This window comes from Dama dama, chromosome 10 (genome assembly GCF_033118175.1).
Source record: "Dama dama isolate Ldn47 chromosome 10, ASM3311817v1, whole genome shotgun sequence".
NCBI lineage: Eukaryota > Metazoa > Chordata > Mammalia > Artiodactyla > Cervidae > Dama > Dama dama.
In genome coordinates this window covers 34,837,959-34,856,161 of record NC_083690.1, presented here as the reverse complement: position 1 = coordinate 34,856,161, position 18,203 = coordinate 34,837,959, and the positions used below count along the sequence as shown (strand labels likewise).

Sequence of the window (18,203 nt, the reverse complement as noted above, 5' to 3'; positions counted from 1 at the left end):
AGGGGTCAAACCTGCATCTTTTACGTCTTCTCCTGCATTGACCTGCAGGTTCTTTACCGCTTGCATCACCTGAGAGGCCCTGGAGAGAAAGAAGGGGCAGGTAAAACTGCTGGGAATCACCCCTAGCCCCACCTCTGGACCCTGCTCCCCTGGCTGAAGCCAGGCTGCAGTGGGGGGCTGTGGGTGGCTGTCGGGGGGAGGGTGTCAGGCCTGCCGGCTCTGCTGGGGGTGGGAAGCTTGTGCTCTGGGAATGCCTCCCCCAGTCCCGCGGAAGGCGCCTCATACCACAGTGGTACTGAAGTATGTAAGCGTTGGCTAATGGATTTGGGAGACGCCAAGCTGCCAGGTGGTACCCCTTTACCATGGGGCCGACCAGAGGGGCCTGGGGTGAGCAGCAGCTGTGGATTACGTGGTCTAAGTGTTTTCCGACCAGGTCAGCTGTACTGCGGCAACCTGTCAAAGATCAGCCCGCCTGGCTCTGCCTTTCGGCGCCCAGTTCTGGGTGACCCTGTTTGGCTTCGTGAGGGAATTTAATTAGGCATCTACACCCGGGCTGCCTTAGGGAGGTTGCCCCAAGCCGTGAGCCCGCAGGCCCGGAAGACAGGCAGTGGGAGGATGTGGGTGGCCTCTTAAAGTGGGTTAATTGAAGAGATCCATCTCAAGCCCTAGGGGATTAGAAAGTGGAGCCGTTGAGAAAGGACTCTGCGGGAACTCAGAGGCAGGCAGGGTCCAGCTGCCCTTGGCACGCTGGAGGTGTCCACAGGCTAAGCCTTCCCTTCCGGCTACCCAGCGGCTCGGCCCACCCTGGGTTTGGGTTACTTAATCCCCACCCCCTCGGGGTGTTGGACGGAGTGGCCTGTCCCTACTGTCCACTCAGGGCACTGGAGATAGGTCACTTGGTTAGCGTTAAGTGGGAAGTTATCCTCGGCCTACTCCTCTGGTGGGGTGCGTGGCCTTGAGTTATGGGGTTATGGTTATGGGGAGGTGGAAAGTAGTGAAAGTCGCTCAGTCATGTCTGACTCTGTGCAACCCCCATGGACTGTATGTAGCCCACCAGGCTCCTCTGTCCATGGGATTCTCCAGGCAAGAATGCTGGAGTGAATAGCCATTGCCTTCCCCAGGGGATCTTCCCGACCCGGCGTAGAACCTGGGTCTCCTTCATTGCAGGCAGATTCTTTACTGTCTGAGCCACCAAGGGCGGGGCTGGGTATGGGTTTTCTTTAGAAACTACCCCGCCTCAGCCCTTCTGTGTCTCCAGGCTGGTTTCCAGACCTCCCTGGGCTCTCTCCCACCTCCACTACCCCTGCCCGAAGGTGACTGCCCCCTCCCGTCGGGGTGAGCAGAGCCCAGACCCACGTCGAAAACTGACCCTCCAGCCACCGCCTGACCCACAGTCCCCAGGACCAGCGCTGCAGCACCAGCCTCCAGCTCCCTCTGCTGGCAGTTTGGGAGAACTGCCTGGGAGGTTTGGCCTCTCTCCTGAGAGGTCAGGCTCATTCTGAACTAAGCTGTCACCCCCTCTGCCTTAGCAGTGGGGAGGCAAGACTCCGTTTTCCTTCTAATTACCCCACGTGGCTGGGTCTACCCGGGACTTAAAGGGCAGCTTCTTTGCAGGACCGTGCCTGTCGCCATCTAATGACCCCCTAGTGGGTGCCCCAGAGCTTCCTCTCTGCTCTCTACAGGCCGGCTGTTGGCTTCCCCCAGCAAAGACTCAGCCAGCTCATCGTGGTCATTAACACCATCCACTCAGTCCCTGGGTTTTGTTCCTTGCTGAGCCGGACGGGAGTCGTGTGTCAGGAGGCGACCAGAAGGCAGGGGCTGGCAGCCAGTTCACAGACTGCAAGGCGGATAATTGGAGCTTGAAAGCGGGGAGTGTGGTTAGTTGAACCTACGCCGCCAACGGCTGATGAACTGCTGGAGGGTGGAAATAAGGCTGGGAGGTGCTGGTGTTTCCTCCATGTCCCCGTCACCCTCTGCCTCCCTGCCACACTGCTCCGGTCCTTGCCTATTGTGCTGCCAAGTGTCACATGAGTGGTCCTTGTGGCATGTCTTTTCTTCTTAAGTGTGGCCGGCTTCAAAGACATCACCTGGATCCCTCTCCAGGCTCCTGGGCCACAATCTGTATGTTGACAAGCCTCCTCCTGGAACCCTGTCACCAGCCTACTCAGCGCCTTTGACATCCTCCCAGTTTCCACACCCACAGGACAAGGTCCGAGCTCTGCAGCCTGGCATTCAAGACTCCCCGACTCCACCCTGGTTGGCCTCACTCCCCTCGTTGTGTGAGCACTGGCCATACCTCGAACCCATCTTAAGCCCATTCTCTTCAGCCCAGGCGGCTCCTGCTGCTGCCTGCCGTGTCCAGCCTGCCCTTCCGGCCAGCTGGAATCCAACCCCCACTGCAGGGCCATCTCTGATGGCATCTCCTCCTCCTCCTGGCTATCTTGATGGGCAGTCTCCTCTGGTCCTGGCCTCTACCAAGACGTCCCTGTTCTCTTTGGAGTCATCTGGTACTTGATCTGCACTTTTCTCACTGATTCTCTCGTCCCTGACTTATCTGTAAGCCCTGAAAGGCAGGAGCCTTATTGTGAAATGCCTTAGTGAAAAGAGCTCTGGGGCAGCCATTGTCCAAAATGTGTTCACTGACCACCCCATCCCCTCAGAGTAATCTGGAAGAATCTGGAATATTATAGGTTCTTGGTACTTGCTCTCAGAACTTCTGAGGGGCGGGCACAGGAACCTGCTTTTTTTTTTTTTTTAACTTGACAGACTTCCTCAAGAATCTGTCTGCCAATGCAGGGGACACGGGTTCCACCCCTGGTCCGGGAAGATTCCATGTGCTGAGAAGCAACTAAGCCCGTGTATCACAACTACTGAGCCTGCATGCTCTAGAGCCTATGCTCCGCAACAAGAGAGCGGCCCCCGCTCGCCCAGCTAGAGAAAACCTGCATGCAGCAACGAAGACCCAGTGCAGCCAGAATAGATAAATAAAAACTTGGCCACAGTGTGTCTGGGCTCTTAGCTCCCTGACCAAGGAGTGAAAGCACCAAATCCTAACCACTGGACTGCCAGGAAATTCCCTTAATAATTATTTTTAAAAATTAAAATATAGTTGATTTACAATATTGTGTTGATCACCGCCGCACAGCATAATGACCCAGTCATACATATGCATACATCCTTCTCATATTCTTTTCCGTTATGGCTATTCACAGGATATTGAATATATTTCTCTGTCCTGTATAGTAGGACCTTCTTGTTTCTCCATCTTATATATAATAGTTTACATCTTCTGCTGTAACCTATAAAACAGTTTACATCCTAATCTCCTACTCTATCCTTCCCCCCTGGCAACAACCACCGGTCTGTTTTCTATGTCCCTGAGTCTCTTTCTGTTGTAGATAAGTTCATTTCTATCATATTTCAGATTCTGCATGTAAGTGATGTCATACGGTATTTGTCTTTTTTAGGAGGATAATCTCTAGTTGCATCTATGCCACTCAAATGGCATTATTTCATTCTTTTTTATGGTGGAGTACTATTCCTCTGCATATACATACCACATCTTCTTTATCCATTCCTCTGCTGATGGACATTCAGGTTGCTTCCCTGTCTTGGCTAGTGTGAATAATGTGGCTATGAACACAAGGGGGCATGTATCTTTTTGAATTACAGTTTTGCCTGGATATATGCCCAGGACTGGGATTGCTGTAAAGTGAAAGTGAAAGTTCCTCAGTCATGTTGGACTCTTTGCGACCGCATGGACTATACAGTCCTTGGAATTCTTCAGGCCGGAATAATGGAGTGGGTAGCTGTCCCTTCTCCAAAGGGTCTGCCCGATCCAGGGTTCAAACCCAGGTATCCCGCATTGCAGGCAAATTCTTTACCAGCTGAGCTACCTGGGTCATGTGCTAATTTTTAGTTTTCTGAGAAACCTCCATACTGTTTTCCACAGAGGCTACGTCAGTTTACATTCCCACCAACAGTGTAGGAGGGAGGAACCTGAACTTTAAGCAAATTGGAGGACGTTATGTGGTAACCACTGGTGTATGGAGATGGGCACTGACCTGACCATCTTAAACCAAGACAGCTTGCTGAGTCATCTGCACTAGGTCCTGCCTGTCAGGGTCACAAGGATCCCAGGAAATAGCAAACGCACCCCAAAGAGAGCTGGGACAGTGCTTCACATACAGGATCACCAGGAGGAATTAGTCCAACAGCACCACGACGTTCACAGCCATGCTCTTCCTAGGAGTGAAAACCCAAACCATCTGATTATGCAGCAAGAGTGGAGTACATCTCACAGTACATTCAATTAAGCAAGAGATATGGGAAAATGCATATATACTTACAGTAAAAGAATCCCATGTATCAGCTGATCTCCCAAGTTGGCTCCCACAGGACCAGGGCTTGGGGACTCAGGCCCTTGAGGCTCTTCCCACCATGGACCAGGGCTTGCCTTATGACTTGCTTAAGCCACAAGGATGTAGCAGAAGTGATGCTGTGCTGGTTCTGAGCCTAAGCCTTAATGCCAGGCAGCTTCTGCTCTTGCACTTTTGGGAACCCTGAGCCATCAAGCAAGAAAAAACCCGCACAGCCTGCTGCGGGGGGCCTCATGGGGCCCGGCTGTTCCTTCATCGCCCCCCGGTAGCAGCCATGAGCCCGAGACATCATCTTGAACGTGCAGGGCTGGCCAGGCCCCTACACCTGGCGGAGCAGAATTTTCTGGTGGAATCTTGTCAACTGCAGAATCGTGAGAAATTCTGCACAACTATACTGTGTGTGTTACACAGTAATAACCAGCAGGACAGGTTACACAGTGGCACCAGAAACATTATCTCTGCTTCTGAAATATGCAAAATTAACAGCATAAATACTATTATCAGTGACAATTTCCTGCTTTATTATTTGACTTACATTTTAGGTTTTCAACAATGAACATTATCACTTGTGTAAGAAAATGGCGATGTCATACTTGACATTTAATTGGGGGACAAGAAAGCTGCAGATAGTGTCTGTCCACTGGGCGAAGCTCGCCCCCACCTGCCTTTCAAGGGAAGGTCATCACCTGTCGTGAGGAGGTTCTTTCTCAGGCACGGAGGTCTCCCTTTCCATTTCGGAGGCCATGGCTTCTGGGGAGCAGCCTGTGTCTGAAGGGAATCGGGCCTCCCTTTAATCCCCCCACATTTATCCTAAGCCCAGCTTATGCCACAAAGCCCCTGCCGGCTACTGACGAGGACAGGAACCCTCCCGTGTCCTCGGCCCTGTGGCGGCAGCTGGTGTTCTGTCTTGGCTGTTTCTGCCCCTGCCCAGCCTTCGTCACAATTCTGTTGTCACTGCTACTGAACATGAGGGCTCAACGAGAAGAGGATGAAATCCAGCCAGCAGTGCTGGTTGCTGGGCCAGAAAAACCACGGGGCAGGAGATAGCGGCCTGGCGGCGGCCACTGACAGACAACCAGCAGGGGAGAGGACGCAGAGGAATCAAGCCTGAGTGGGCCCTTCCCCCAGCTCCCACGCCCCAGGGTGTGACCGCTCACAACGCAGGGTTGGGAGAAGCAGTTACTGATCGAGATTTCAGACCTGAAGCTACTGAGGAGACCACGATGCTTCAGTCTAAATTTTAAATAACATGGAGTTCTGACTCGTGATGGGAGAGACGCCAGACAGACACACTGCAGTAGATTCTAACGGGGAAGAAATCACAGTATTTAACTGGAGGAGACCTTGAAAAAGAAAATCAAAGCCTGCTTTTATTGATGCACCGACAGACTGACCGAGATTGGGAAGGGGTGGTTCGTTAATACAATCTTCCTCAACCAAGCAAATTGAAACAACAAAAGTATCTGCAACGGCTTTACAGTGACATGATGCCTTAATAAGTTAAGGAGACCGACTGCTCACTAAGCGCCTTCTCATTTCATGTTCTTGACAAACTCCTCTCCTTTCTTGATGGAGGCTTTCAGCTCAGGAATGGCCTCAGCAATCATCTTCTCTTCAAAAGGGGAGACCTTGCCGATGCCTAGATTCTTCTCGATGCCCTTTTTCTGAAGGAGAGAGGGGAGGTGGTAACATTTTACAATAAAGCTTCCCTGAATGAGTTTGTTACAGAAGAGCCTGCTTGTAACTTTGCCAGCCCTGCCTAGCCTGTCTACACCAGCGGCCAGCGGCTTTGGGCAGCCTGCGGAGGGAGTCACACACATCGGGGATGGGATGGGATGGGGTGGGAAGGGACGGCTGTGAGCCGTGCCAGGAACTCAGGCTTCCATCAGCCAGCCCCAGGCTGGGAGCCAGGCCCCGGAACTCGCTGTGAGCGCAGCCCGGGTGCTCACACGCCAAGTCTGTCTCCTCATCCACCTCACAGAAGGCTGTGAGGACAAACCTGGGTCAGCTGGTGCACAAAGAATTCAATAATTAGTAACACGAGTTATTCTCCCAACACAGAGCTTACTTCGGGGAGCTAGTTTCTTTCCCAAGTTGGTTAAGGACTGAAGAAACACTTAAATGTCCACCTGAACCCAATGTAAGTAAGTAGGTAAACGCTGGGTATTAGGAAGAGAGCAGCCTGGCCTCCAGGCCGCCTGACGCTCCCTGGTCGGAACCATCAGCCCATGGGCTTCAACATGCCACACCTGCTCAATGGGTTCCAGAACTAACCTCTTCAGAGTGAGTCCCGGGGACTGTGGACACCAGGGGACTATGGGAAGGGCTTCTTCTGGGCATGAGAGGAAGGCAAGCAGACACCAGCCTGAGGCCAGCAGGTGCCAACGGCGGAGACATGGAAAGCTGCTCCCTGAACACCCGGGAGGAGCCAAGCAGACCAGACAGCTGCCCCAGACCAGCCTGGCTGAAGCTGTCAACTTGACTAGAAGGGCCCTGTCTGAGCGGCCCAGGAACGCTGGCCCTGAACGTCTAACAGCGGTCCAGGCCTCGGCGGGCCCTGGGCTCAGGACAAGCGCAGGCTGGCGTGGGAAAGCCGCTACCGGCAGCCGTCCGCGGGCCGCCTCGGGACACGAGGGTCCTGTTAGGATGGCTGCCCTGGTGGTTGCTGCCAACCAGCTGTTGGAGCCGTGAGAGCCCGTCAGCCCCCCAGACAGAGGTGTCTCCCTGCTCCTGATTCGGGGGCGCCTCTACCCCCCAGGGGAGTGGGGACGGCCCCTGGTCACGGACATTCGAGTCATGGAGCGAAGGCTCCGGGTGGAGCAGCTGGCTCTCCACTACAGAACACGCTCCTCCTTCCAGCCAAGCCCCGGCCCCCAGGTACGTACCCCCAGCAGCAACGGTGTGGAGAAATACGGACAGTCCGTCTCTTGGGACTTAACGAAGGAGCACTCGACGACTCCTTCCTTTCCGTTCATCGCATCCACGAGGGAGAAGACAAAGCGGGCTCCGGCGTATGCCATGGACAGGGTGGCAGAGCCTAGGAGGATACAGGCGGGTGAGCCACGCCAGCGTCGTGACCTGGAGATCCAGGCGCGCTCCCCCGCCGGCTGAAAGTCCACCTGCATGACCTCCAGCCCTCTGGTCACCGGGAATGGACAGCAGCATTCCCTGACCTGACAGATGCAGGAACAGCACGGAATTAGCTCTGCTGACCTCAGACGCTGCTCCACGCCACCGGCAGGCTGAGCTGCCCTCTGACGGGGGTGGCGTGCCAAGCGGACAGATGTGAGACTGAGAAAAGGCCCTGCTCCTTGCCAGGTGCTCGCGTCTTCAGCACAGACTCTAACCAGGGCCCGGGGCTGCCCCTGAGACCTACCTGCTCCAGCCTTCGCCTTGACCACCTCTGTGCCGGCTTCCTGGATCCGACCGGTGAGGGTGGTCAGCTGGTCCTGGGGAAATTCCACCTTGGGGGTGCACTGCAAGCAGAAGGCACAGGGAGCACGTGAGCGGGCCCGGGCTCCAAGGCCCCATGCCCTCCTGGCCCCCGTCCCGTGGGGGCCGGGCATCGCGGCCACATGGGAACTTAAGACACTTTCTTGACAGAAAAAGCTGACTTTGTTGGGAGGTGAGGTGAGATCCCTACTCATTTTTTTAAAAAAACTTGCTCTTTTTTGGACTAATTTTAGACTTATAGAAATGCTGTAAAAATAGCAGGAAGATTTTCCTCACCCGGCTTACCCTGACGTTAATATCTTACGTAACCAGGATGCAGTTATGAAGAGCAGGGAATTAGTATCACGCATGATGAACTAGACCACAGACCTTACTCACCAGTCACCAACTGCCCCCTACTTCCCTCTGCTGTTCAGGGTCCTGGCAGGGCCCACGGCACTCAGGGATCTCGCCTCTGACTGCTCCCTCCGCCCTCCCATCTTTCATGACAGCAGTCAAGGGCACTGAATGCCCACTCTGTGGGATGTCCATCAATTCAGGTTATAAAGTGTTTCCTCAGTATCTTCTTCCGAGGTCATGAGGTGATTTATTTCGTTCCTGGGGGTGTTTACCTTGTCTCTCCTCATTTTTATTCAAGGCGGCCTTGCCTGCTCTGACCTAATCGGGAAGGCAGCGGGTGCTTCCACCAGCAGTTTTCAGCATGTGTGGGAGCTGGCCGTCCTAACACCTTTTGGCCACACTCACTCCCACAGCCCCTAGGCCATCAGGAGGCCCCCAGACAAGTGGGGTGGGGCTGCATCCATAGTAGGAATCCTTTCAAAGCCACCACGGAGGGTGAGGTCTGCCTGCCCCAGGGCCCCACCGTCGACCTCTGAAGGGCGCGCGTGGTCTGGGGGCCTCCGGGCGAGGAGACACACACGTGTGACATGCACCTGAGAGATCAGGGGGATGATGGTTTTCCCAGCGTGGCCACCGATGACGGGCACGTTGACTCGGGCGGGGTCCAAATCCTGGTCAGGAAAAGCGTGAAGTCGGATTAGTTTTTAAACAAGCACTTTGAGTGTCAAACACGTCATATGCACATGAAGCACCAACACTGGGAATATCCACAAAACTCAAGAACAAAACAAAGAAGCCGGGCAAGAGGCCGGCGGGCGACTCCCGCCGCGCTCACCTCTCCCACCACCCCCGCGCCCGCACGCTCTGACACCAGCTTGAACACGTGCAGCGAGCAGTACCTTGGCATCTGGTGAGGACACTGTGAGGCTTTCCCTCCACAACGGGCTGGAAACTGCCTCCCTGGAGGGTCCCAGCGGGTCCCCCTCGGTCTGACAGCTTCCTGGGATCAGAGGACGACAGCCCTCCTTCCCACACCTGCTGTCACGCCTGTTAGCCCAGACTCACATGCCCACAGTGTGTTCACCGTGAACAAAGCAGATTCTCTTCCCCTCGCATGAAAGTGAGATTCTAGAAAAGCCAGGGGTGAGAAGTCTGTCAACTCAGTGACTGGGACCGAAAGGAGGGAACCAAGTGGAAAGGGGTCACGACACCGCAGTTCATTAAGCGGGGCTTGTTGGGATGGCTGATTCACTTGTTAAACCTGAGGCATCATGCCCCCCGAGAATCTGCGACTCAGGTATTACTTATCACAGAAAAAGACGCTGGTGGGAGTTATGGGAGGAGGGTGAGCAGTCCCCTAATGCTCTGGCTGCTAAAGAGAGATGCCCTGAGTTAGGAACCTGCTTCACCCAGCAAGGGGAGCCCAGTCACAAGGGTGGGCGGGCCCAGCAGCAGAGGGCTGACAGAGCAGGGTGCCAGGCTGGGCACCAAGAACATGGCACCAACAATCTCACTCCAAACACACATGTGCTGAACTGGTTATCCAATCCAACTGTCTCCGGAATTGTCGTTCAGTCGCTCAGCCGCGTCCAACTCTTTGCAACCCCATGGATGCAGACTGCCAGGCTCCCCTGTTCTTCACTATCTCCCAGAGTTTGCTCAAACTCATTGTCTCCGGAATTAAAGCGTCTCTTTCCACTTCACTCCACAGAGCTCCCAGGCCCTGGGGCCATGTCTCAGTATCTGCCCCCACATGGAGAACACAGCCTGAGGAACACGCCACAGCAAGAATGACAGTGCGGGCACCGTGCCATCCACACCCCGGAGAGAGGTGCTGGGCGCAGGGGCGGAAGATGGAGGTCAAATCCTGTGCGAGCCCTTCTCACCAAGCCACGTGCATGACAATTATTCCTAACTGGCGGGAGGCTGGATGGGAACCCTCCTCTGTAGAGTCACAACAAATGGCCTGAAGCTCAAGAGGGACGTTTACTGGGGAGGGAGGAAGTGGCTCTGCAGGGTCCACAACCAGGGAGATTAGACAGCGAGTTGCGAAACACAACAAGGACTCTGGACCCGGCGCTGGTGCCACACCCACCCCAGGACAGGTCTGGCAGCTCAGGAAGAAGCTGGCAGCTGGCGGGAGGAGAGAGGAGTCTAAGTCACTGCCGGTTCCCGAGCAGGAGCGAATCAGGACACAGACCCGGGGTAACAACGCTGACACCATCTCAGGAGCTCGCCCAAGCCCTTCCTGCTTGCTGATCTTATCATTTGCCTAACGATGAGCAGGTCAATCCTGCGAAGGCCAGTTATCAGCAGCGGAGAGTATGAGGAACACAACCCGCTCCAGCCAGCGAGAAACCCCGGGAAAGCCTGCACCCTGGATGGCGCAGGGAGGCCGGGCTGGTACACGCAGGGGCCGGCCAGTCTCAGCCCACAGGCATCCGCCGTCTGCATTCCCCACAAAAATGTGAGAGCTGCTTCCCATGAAGGAGGTGAGCTATGAAGACCTTTAACACCACCCTCAGGTTACACATGATCTTAGGGCCCGGGTGTCTTCCACGCCCATCAGTGAGCCAAGGATGGACATGGAGGATCAGAGAGGCCGCGTGAAAGATGTCCGATGCAGCTCTTACCTTCAGCTCTGCGACAAAGGCATTGGCTCGGACAATGTCCAGGGTTGTCACCCCGAAGATTTTATTGGGGTTGTACACTCCGTGTTTCTTGAAAACTTCCGCTGTGATTGGGATGGTGGAGTTAACCTAGTAAATCCAAGAGAAAGGCACAATTCGCCTGCATTCTGAGAGCAGAGCTATGCGACAGAAGGAAAACTCTCATCAGACTATTAGCAAGCCTGAAGGTGCCACAATAAGTTGCCCTGTCTGGTACCTGAGCCTCAGCATGGAAGGCCTCCTACTCTAAAAGACTGCTTCGTCCCCTCGCCCCCCGCCCTGTGAAAGAAGACGCCCTTCACTGCTGTGGGCACTCTTCCCCTTGGTGACCTCCGACCCCAGTGTTCACATGTGCACGTGATCCTTCAACAGTCAACTTAAAAATGGGAGGAAGGCTCCACAGGCCAAGTTCTGCTCCAGCTGGGCCTTAGGCCCTAAAGACCATTCTTTAAAAAAAAAAAAAACAGCCTACTACAGGGCTACAAGCTCAGATGGCCCAGGGCCAAGTCCCAGCTCTGGCACTCTGCATCATAACTCTGGGCAAGTTACAGCAACTCCCTGGGACTCAGTATCTTTATCTGTAAAACTGGAAGACAACTACCTCATGAGGTTACTATGAAGGTTAACAGACTTAACACACGGCAAGTGCTTAACATATTACCTGGTACATGAAAAAAATAAGACAAAACCAGCAAGATTTGTATCAGGTAACGGTTAATCAGCTCCAACAACTTTTGGCCAGTGGCTCCCGAGGAAAGGGGAGCTGGTTGCAAAGGGCAGGACCCTCTTCTCAGAGGCCCTGGTCACAAGCTCTAGGTGCTCACCGTGGCCACGTCCCTCAGTCAACAGCACTGTCACCGCACTTTCACCTGGGTCCTTCTCGTACTCAGAGACCAGAGTCCAGATTCAATCAGCAGGGAGGGACAGAGGAGGCTGCTGTCAAATGCAACCAGGGGCCCTGCTGGGGTGGGGATGCGAGCCCTAGCTGACTTCTTGGGGGGACACAGCACCAGACCCGGAGTTTCTGAACTGAGGAACAAGCTTCCTACAAAAACCAGCGAGCAAGGCCTGGGTAGGGGCGGGTGGGGGTGGCTGTGTATGTGATCAGGTGTGAGTGTGAGGAAGGAGAGGAGGCCGGAGCAGCGGGAACTGCAAAGCCTGAGTGAAACACAATAAAAGGAGTTAACAGGCAGCCTGAGGAACGGACCTTTCTCCAGGTGGAGGGACTAAGATACCGAGAGGGGAAGTGACGAGAGGGGAAGTGACCTGCCCAAAGGCACACGGCTGATGGGAAATCCAGATTACAACTCACATGGTGTAGGCCAGAAAGAATCCTCAGGAAATAAATTTAAGGGCCTCTCAGTATTCATCCCCTTTATCCACTTCAGCACATCAACCCGCTTATTCTCCACTCTAAGCACAGCCACACACTGAACTTTCACGCGGCACTTGCGGCCGCCCATCTGCCAGTGGCGGGCACTCACCGGATTTGAGATGATGCAGATCATGGCTTCCGGGCAGTGCTGGGCACAGGCAGCGGTCAGGGTGGCCACGATCGTGGCATTGGTATTGAACAAGTCATCTCGGGTCATACCTGAGAACGATCCAATTCAATATTGTTCATAAACCACAGGATGAATTTCCAAACATGTGCCAAGTGCTGTGTGTTTATTGTTATGAAACTCCAACATGAGTGACACAGGGTCCCTGTCAAGTAAACCCATCTTGTAGGGAAAACAGCCCAGTGTGACAAGTGCCAAGACAGAGGTCGGTGCGGGTGGAGCATGGGGAGGGGAGAGAGGGGGGTTATTCCCGAGGAGGATCAGTAAGCCTTCCAAGGCAGAGGTGTGTGGAGAAAAGGGCGTTCCGTGCAGAAAACCCAAGAGACTGGGCAAGGGGACCCAGTGACCCATGCAGGGCTCTGTCTGCACCCCACAGGCATCTGGGAGCCTGGAATCTTTTCTGCAGCAGAGAAAAGACCAGCTCCATTTTTCAAGGAAAACCACATCCTCAGCTGACTTCCAGGGAGACACTAGGCAAGGCTTTGAACATACCTGGTTTTCTTGGGACTCCCGCTGGAATGACCACCACATCGCAGCCCTTCAGGCAGTCTGGCAGCTGCTCAGGTCCAAGGTAGCCTGGAAAAAAAAAAAACACTCAAGTGAGCAATTTCAGTTTCTGACCCGCAGAGGCTAGCACATCTACGCAGACAGAGCCCAGAAGGACAGCCCCACACAGGTCCAAATCTGACCACAGGCCTCAAGACAAGATGGAAGGGCTATCTGTGAAGGGGTTCCTCTCCTTGAGAACTACCACCATGGTCTGGATGACTCCAGTTTGCAGGATAGTCCCTTTCACTCCACTTTCCCCCAGCCTCTATGGCCCAGCCCCCCTACAGAACGGAATAACCATCCAAGTCAGCCACTTGGCCTTATCTGACCCAACTTGCCAGCACCTCTGAGCCCTGCTCAGCTCCCAGTAAGAGCTGCTTATTCCACGTCACGGTCATCCTAACTAAAGCTCCACTTTGGGGTCAGATCAGAAGGTGTCGTGGAGGCCAGGAGAGAGAATCCCTGCCATGATAAACAGGGACTCGACATATCGTTTACTCCTATCACCTATGGAGAAGAAGGTTCACTTTCAAACATCTCAGGGGAATTGGCTCCAATGACCAAAATCTGCTTGGATTTGACTGTTCCCTGTCGCGTGTGCTTCTGGAAACTCTAAAACACACAGCCCAAGAGAAAGCAAGCACACTAGTGCACAGGGACCTTGGCAGGCACACAAGTATGTGACCTGACAAGTCAACCTCCTGGGGTGTCTACACCCACCGAGGACACGTGCAAACACCATCAGCAGAGACGGGAAGCAGTACAAGCTTCCTGCACAGCAATCTGACATTCTACAGTAAAAGCTGCATCACAGCCGGACCTACTCATTCTACTTTTAGGATCCTAAGGAACAAAATGTAAAGATAAAAAGATGCTTATCACGGCTTACAGAAATATTTGTAATACAGCGCAACAGAAAACAGCCCAGTGGCCAACAGCATGGGTATAACAATAAATAAGCTATAACTTAGAATACCTCTTTAAAAATGATTTTACCAAGAATCTGGTGACGCAGATAAACGCTGCTGTAATGTGAAGGTTAAATGAGCAGGCTATATATAACTGTATGTGATTATGAACGACTTCTTGGATAATATACCTATGTTCATTTCAGATTTCCCTAAGTGGCTGTGCTTTGAAGAGGCTGGCGGAGGAAGCCCTGGGGTGGAGGGATGGCCCGGCCCGGAAGGCACAGGGAGCACACCAGGGACAGTACCACTTACTGCCCCACGTCCCTGCAGGAGGCTCCCCCTACCCCTACACTCCTATTATTTTAAATTATAAAAAATTTTAAATGGGAACATCAGGCCACTGTTGTTTTTCTGAAAGACACTACTTGCATTTTTAGAGACAGGTCCAAAAAGCTGCAGTAATTTATAAAATTTAATTCTAAAATGGACACGGAAACCCCAAGTCTCTGAACACCTAGTTCCACCCAAGAATCTCACTCTAAACCTGGATCCTGGACTACTGGGGAGAAGAGATGAACAGTCCATGGGGTCAGCAAGCCCAGTACCTTTCACGGTCGCTCTGGTCTCGATGTGGCTCAGGTCGGCGGCCACTCCGGGTGTGTGAGCGATATCATAGAGGGTCAGGCGGCTCACCAGAGGGCTGTTCTTCAGAAGAAGTGAAAGCGGCTGCCCAATTCCTCCGGAAGCCCCCAGCACGGCTACTTTAGCATTGTTCTAGAAAGAGGCACACAGACAGAACTTTGAAGAGGGAATCAGCATTAATAGGATTCACATGGTGAAAACCGCAGACCTTGGCCCCTGGCCTCTTTTACTGTAGTGGTACCAAATGAAGAGGTGATAGTATTCCTACCACCCCTAAGGCCTTCCGGACGTTCAGGGCATGCCTCAGGAAAATGGGGGGACCTGTGCCTCCAGATGCTGTGAGGGTCAGGGCACACTTCTCCCATACCCTCGAGAGACGAGCTAACTACTCACTCGGCTGCTGGACTGCTAACAGAAGCTTCTCCTGCAACGTGAGGTTTTTGAAACCTATAAACAAACATTTATGAAATCCTATCACTGGGCCAGCGCTTGGACCTGGGGGCTGTAGGAGTGAATCAGACCCTGGTCAGCACCTGAGCGGCCAGGCAGTGAGATGCCCAGGAGCTGAGGGCAAAGAGCTGTCCCGAAGCGAAGGCCTGCCCTAAAGCTCACTCCCCTTACACAAGAGGCACTCTTCCCTCTAGGTTTCACGCAGGGCCTAACCCAAACCCCAGCCAACTTCAGGGAGGCTGTCTCCAGTCTAGACTCACAAACGAGAAGGCGGGCCTATCCTGGCAGGCAGGCCAGGAAGAAGACAATCTGAGAAAAGAGCAGCCGTGGGCGCTCCAAGGCCGGTGCACAGTCCTGGAGGGCAGCATCTGCACCACGGCCGCAGGCTGTGTCCCACAGCAAGGGAAGCCAGCAGTAAGGGGCTTCTGTCAACAAAACCAAACCCAGCAAACCAAACCAAACCAAACCAAACTCAAAAAACCACCTGACGCACAGTGTGATCTGCTTGAAGAAATTAAAACTTGCAAGGGCATATACTACAAGTAAGATTCGAATTCAGGTTTGTTTGTTTTTTTAAGTTGGACCCCTGACTTCACAGAAAACTAGCTGGACCAACCATCCAGAACTTGAAGTCTGGAATCTCACCCACCTCTGAACCTTCAATGATCACCCCCACACCTTGTCCCGAATCCCAGGAACTCCCAGATTCCAACTCCACATCTCCAGTTCTGTTAGGCATTCCACTGGTCTCACTAACCCAACTGTGTAAATAAATTTATCCTCGCTACCTCTCCCATCCCTGTCCCCAAATGGCACCTGTGTTCACCCACAGTCAAACCTTTATTCCTATCTCCTGCCTCTTTCCTTATTGGAGACACCCAGTTAAGACACAAAGGAGCTGGCATCTCAAACATCTTCCTAACCTGCCCCTGATTTCCATTCTGATTCCACTGTCTAACTTAGGTCCTCAGCTCTACCTCTCAACCATCCTCCCCTAAATTCAAAGTTTTCATCATTGCCTTGCTCAAAAATCCTCTCAAATTCCTCATGCCCAGATTTCTCAGCCTGGCTCCCATGACTGACCAGGGTTTCAACACGGGGAGCACAATACAGTCCCCTTGGTGTGCAGGATGTAAATGTCAAAGATTATGTCTTAATTTTTATCTAACAGGTAAAGAATTAATATCTACCAAGAAATAGACAGACCTGGTGTCCTCAACTAGGGTCCTTGGATCAATCAGTCCCCTGTGACAAACAAGATGAATACAACACACTTTCAGTGGAATGAGGCCAAGTTACTTTTTGTATAAGGTTTCATCAGCTCAGCTAATATTTATAAAAACATAACTTGTAAATGATGGGATCTTTACAGTGAGATGAGAATCTCTGGTATTGCAGGACAGTTCATGATCTCTTCCTAAACAAGTCGTTGCCAGATTTGACATCCTTTTCCACTGTTTGGCACACTGTTTATTTAGCAATGGGCTTTGAAAATGGATATATAGTAACACTTCCTCCACAAGTTTGCTTTTTAAAGTCTGTATAACAGACTTGAACAGCTTGTTTTTAAATTTCTTTCTTGTGTTATATTATATATATATTAGAACAATAGTACACACAGAGACATAAATACATGGAGGTTGAATGTTCATTCCATTTTTCCTGTTAAGGACACGGAATCTAAAGTCTCTAGGCCGATGCACCATCTGGCTCAAGCTCATCTTTCTGACTTATACACCTGCCTTGTCAATGACTCTGTCTGTATGTCTAATAGGCATTTAAAACTCAATCTATCCAAACCTGAGCTCCCAATATTAATACCACACCCAACTACCATCACTCTTTTCGAGCAGTTTTTCCGACCTTAGTAACTCAACTCAAAATCCAAAGCCTTGGTTTTCTCCATGTTCCTCTTTCTCTCAATACCCCTCTTGAAATCATAGCAGCAAATCCCCATCTTATCTCCAGTTAGTTCCCTTCCCCTACTCCTCATTGTCACTGTTCAACACCTCCACTGGTCCTATGGGTGCTAAGTTTACTCACTTTTGGCATAAGTGCCGCTTCTCACTCATCCTGGTATCACCTGCAGCACCCAACACACTTCTCGGCAAGAAGATACTCAAAGGTATTTATATGTCTATTTATTTTCCAAATGAACTGAACACACAGGAGACTGGTCTGAAGGGCGGAGGGTAAAAAATGCAGAACCTCATTTTTAACAATTACCTCCCTTTTAGGCGATGTGGGCACTCCAGGGTTCTCATACTTGGGTTGTATTAGAATCACCTGGGGCACTTGGTAAAAACAGAGGCCCAGCAGGTCCTACCTCCTTCACTGACGCTCTGTCTCTGATCTTTATCAGTATTCTGGTGATTCTGACACACACCAGAGTTTGAGAATCGCTGCCCGAGACGGCTAAAAATAGCTTAGGCTTAAGTAGTCCCAGGCCAAGCCAGGCCCAGGCCTCCCACCGCAGGAAGCAGCCTTCAAAAGGTCTTTAAGAGGAAGCAGAGTCTTCGGGTTCTTAGAGAGAAGGTTTGGTGATCCAAAAAAAAAAAAAAAAAATTACAGTGGTCAGGAGAGGGGAATTTTAATCCTCTGGCCAAAAGGCTGTGTAACCTTGGACCAGTGTTCTACCCTGGGTAGCTCTGTCTGCACTATGAACTTAAAAATTACACAAGTGCTTGTACGGAAGCTCCAAGAACAAGGTTGGTCTCTCAAAATACTACGGAAGGTAAGTTACTTCAGCCCCTACAGCCCTGGCTTCTCAAGCTTTAAGGAGCACAGGTCAAGAGCAGACTCTGAGGGTGAACTGGCAGGCTCGGAGAAGCGCCCCGGTACTGGAGCTGGACTACTTCCCACCTCCCTGACTCCGGGACTTTCTCCCCCGCACCTCTCGCCCGGAATCAGGGTCGACCCAACCGACACAACTGCGGGTCTGCTCCGGGCGGCTCTGCGGTCCAAGCTGACTGACCCGGGGGTCAAGGCTGCTCGCGAGCCAGGAACACACGTGGCCTAGGCCGGGGAGCCTCCACCTGCAGGCTGCCCCTCGCAGGGCCTACCTGGGCCGAGGTGCTGAAGCTGCGGCGGAGAGCGGCGCCGGCAGGCCGGGCGAGGGCGGAAAGCATGGCTGGGGCGGGCGGGGCGCGGACAGGCGGGCGAAAGAGCTGTCAGCAGACAAGTGACTCCAACGACCTCCACACTGCACAAGACCTCCCGGCTCTGCTCCGCCTTGTCTCGCGAGAGCGG

General features: G+C 52.8%; 2 protein-coding genes across 3 annotated transcripts in view; one reads left to right on the top strand and one right to left on the bottom strand.

Annotated features, from left to right (window-relative positions):
* Positions 1–5,723: 5,723 nt before the first annotated feature.
* Positions 5,724–18,202, bottom strand: MDH2 (malate dehydrogenase 2). The gene is made up of 9 exons (XM_061153460.1): positions 18,017–18,202; positions 14,468–14,636; positions 12,895–12,978; positions 12,325–12,434; positions 10,805–10,930; positions 8,765–8,842; positions 7,756–7,855; positions 7,265–7,416; positions 5,724–6,043 (listed from the first exon to the last, which is right to left on the bottom strand). The coding sequence occupies exons 1-9, from the start codon at positions 18,080–18,082 to the stop codon at positions 5,912–5,914; spliced, it is 1,017 nt and encodes a 338-aa protein (XP_061009443.1). The 5' UTR covers positions 18,083–18,202; the 3' UTR covers positions 5,724–5,911.
* The window catches only part of STYXL1 (serine/threonine/tyrosine interacting like 1), a 30,479-nt gene continuing 27,506 nt past the window's right edge, over positions 15,231–18,203 (top strand). Inside the window, exon 1 of one of the 2 annotated variants that reach the window (XM_061153464.1) lies at positions 15,231–17,079. The gene's annotated coding sequence lies outside the window, so the exon portion shown is untranslated. Of the gene's footprint in view, positions 17,080–17,532; positions 17,689–18,203 lie in introns of those variants that run through there. The other variant, XM_061153462.1, reaches the window with a different exon arrangement.

Bases quoted from the DNA above. Each gene is read 5' to 3' on its own strand.
- MDH2 (XM_061153460.1), bottom strand. From the start codon at position 18,082: ATGCTTTCCGCCCTCGCCCGGCCTGCCGGCGCCGCTCTCCGCCGCAGC. The intron at 8,843-10,804 runs GTAAGAGCTGCA...TTTCCTGACCAG, and splicing joins CCTTTGTCGCAGAGCTGAAG to GATTTGGACCCCGCCCGAGT. The intron at 7,856-8,764 runs GTGCATGTCACA...TTCTGCTTGCAG, and splicing joins TCATCCCCCTGATCTCTCAG to TGCACCCCCAAGGTGGAATT.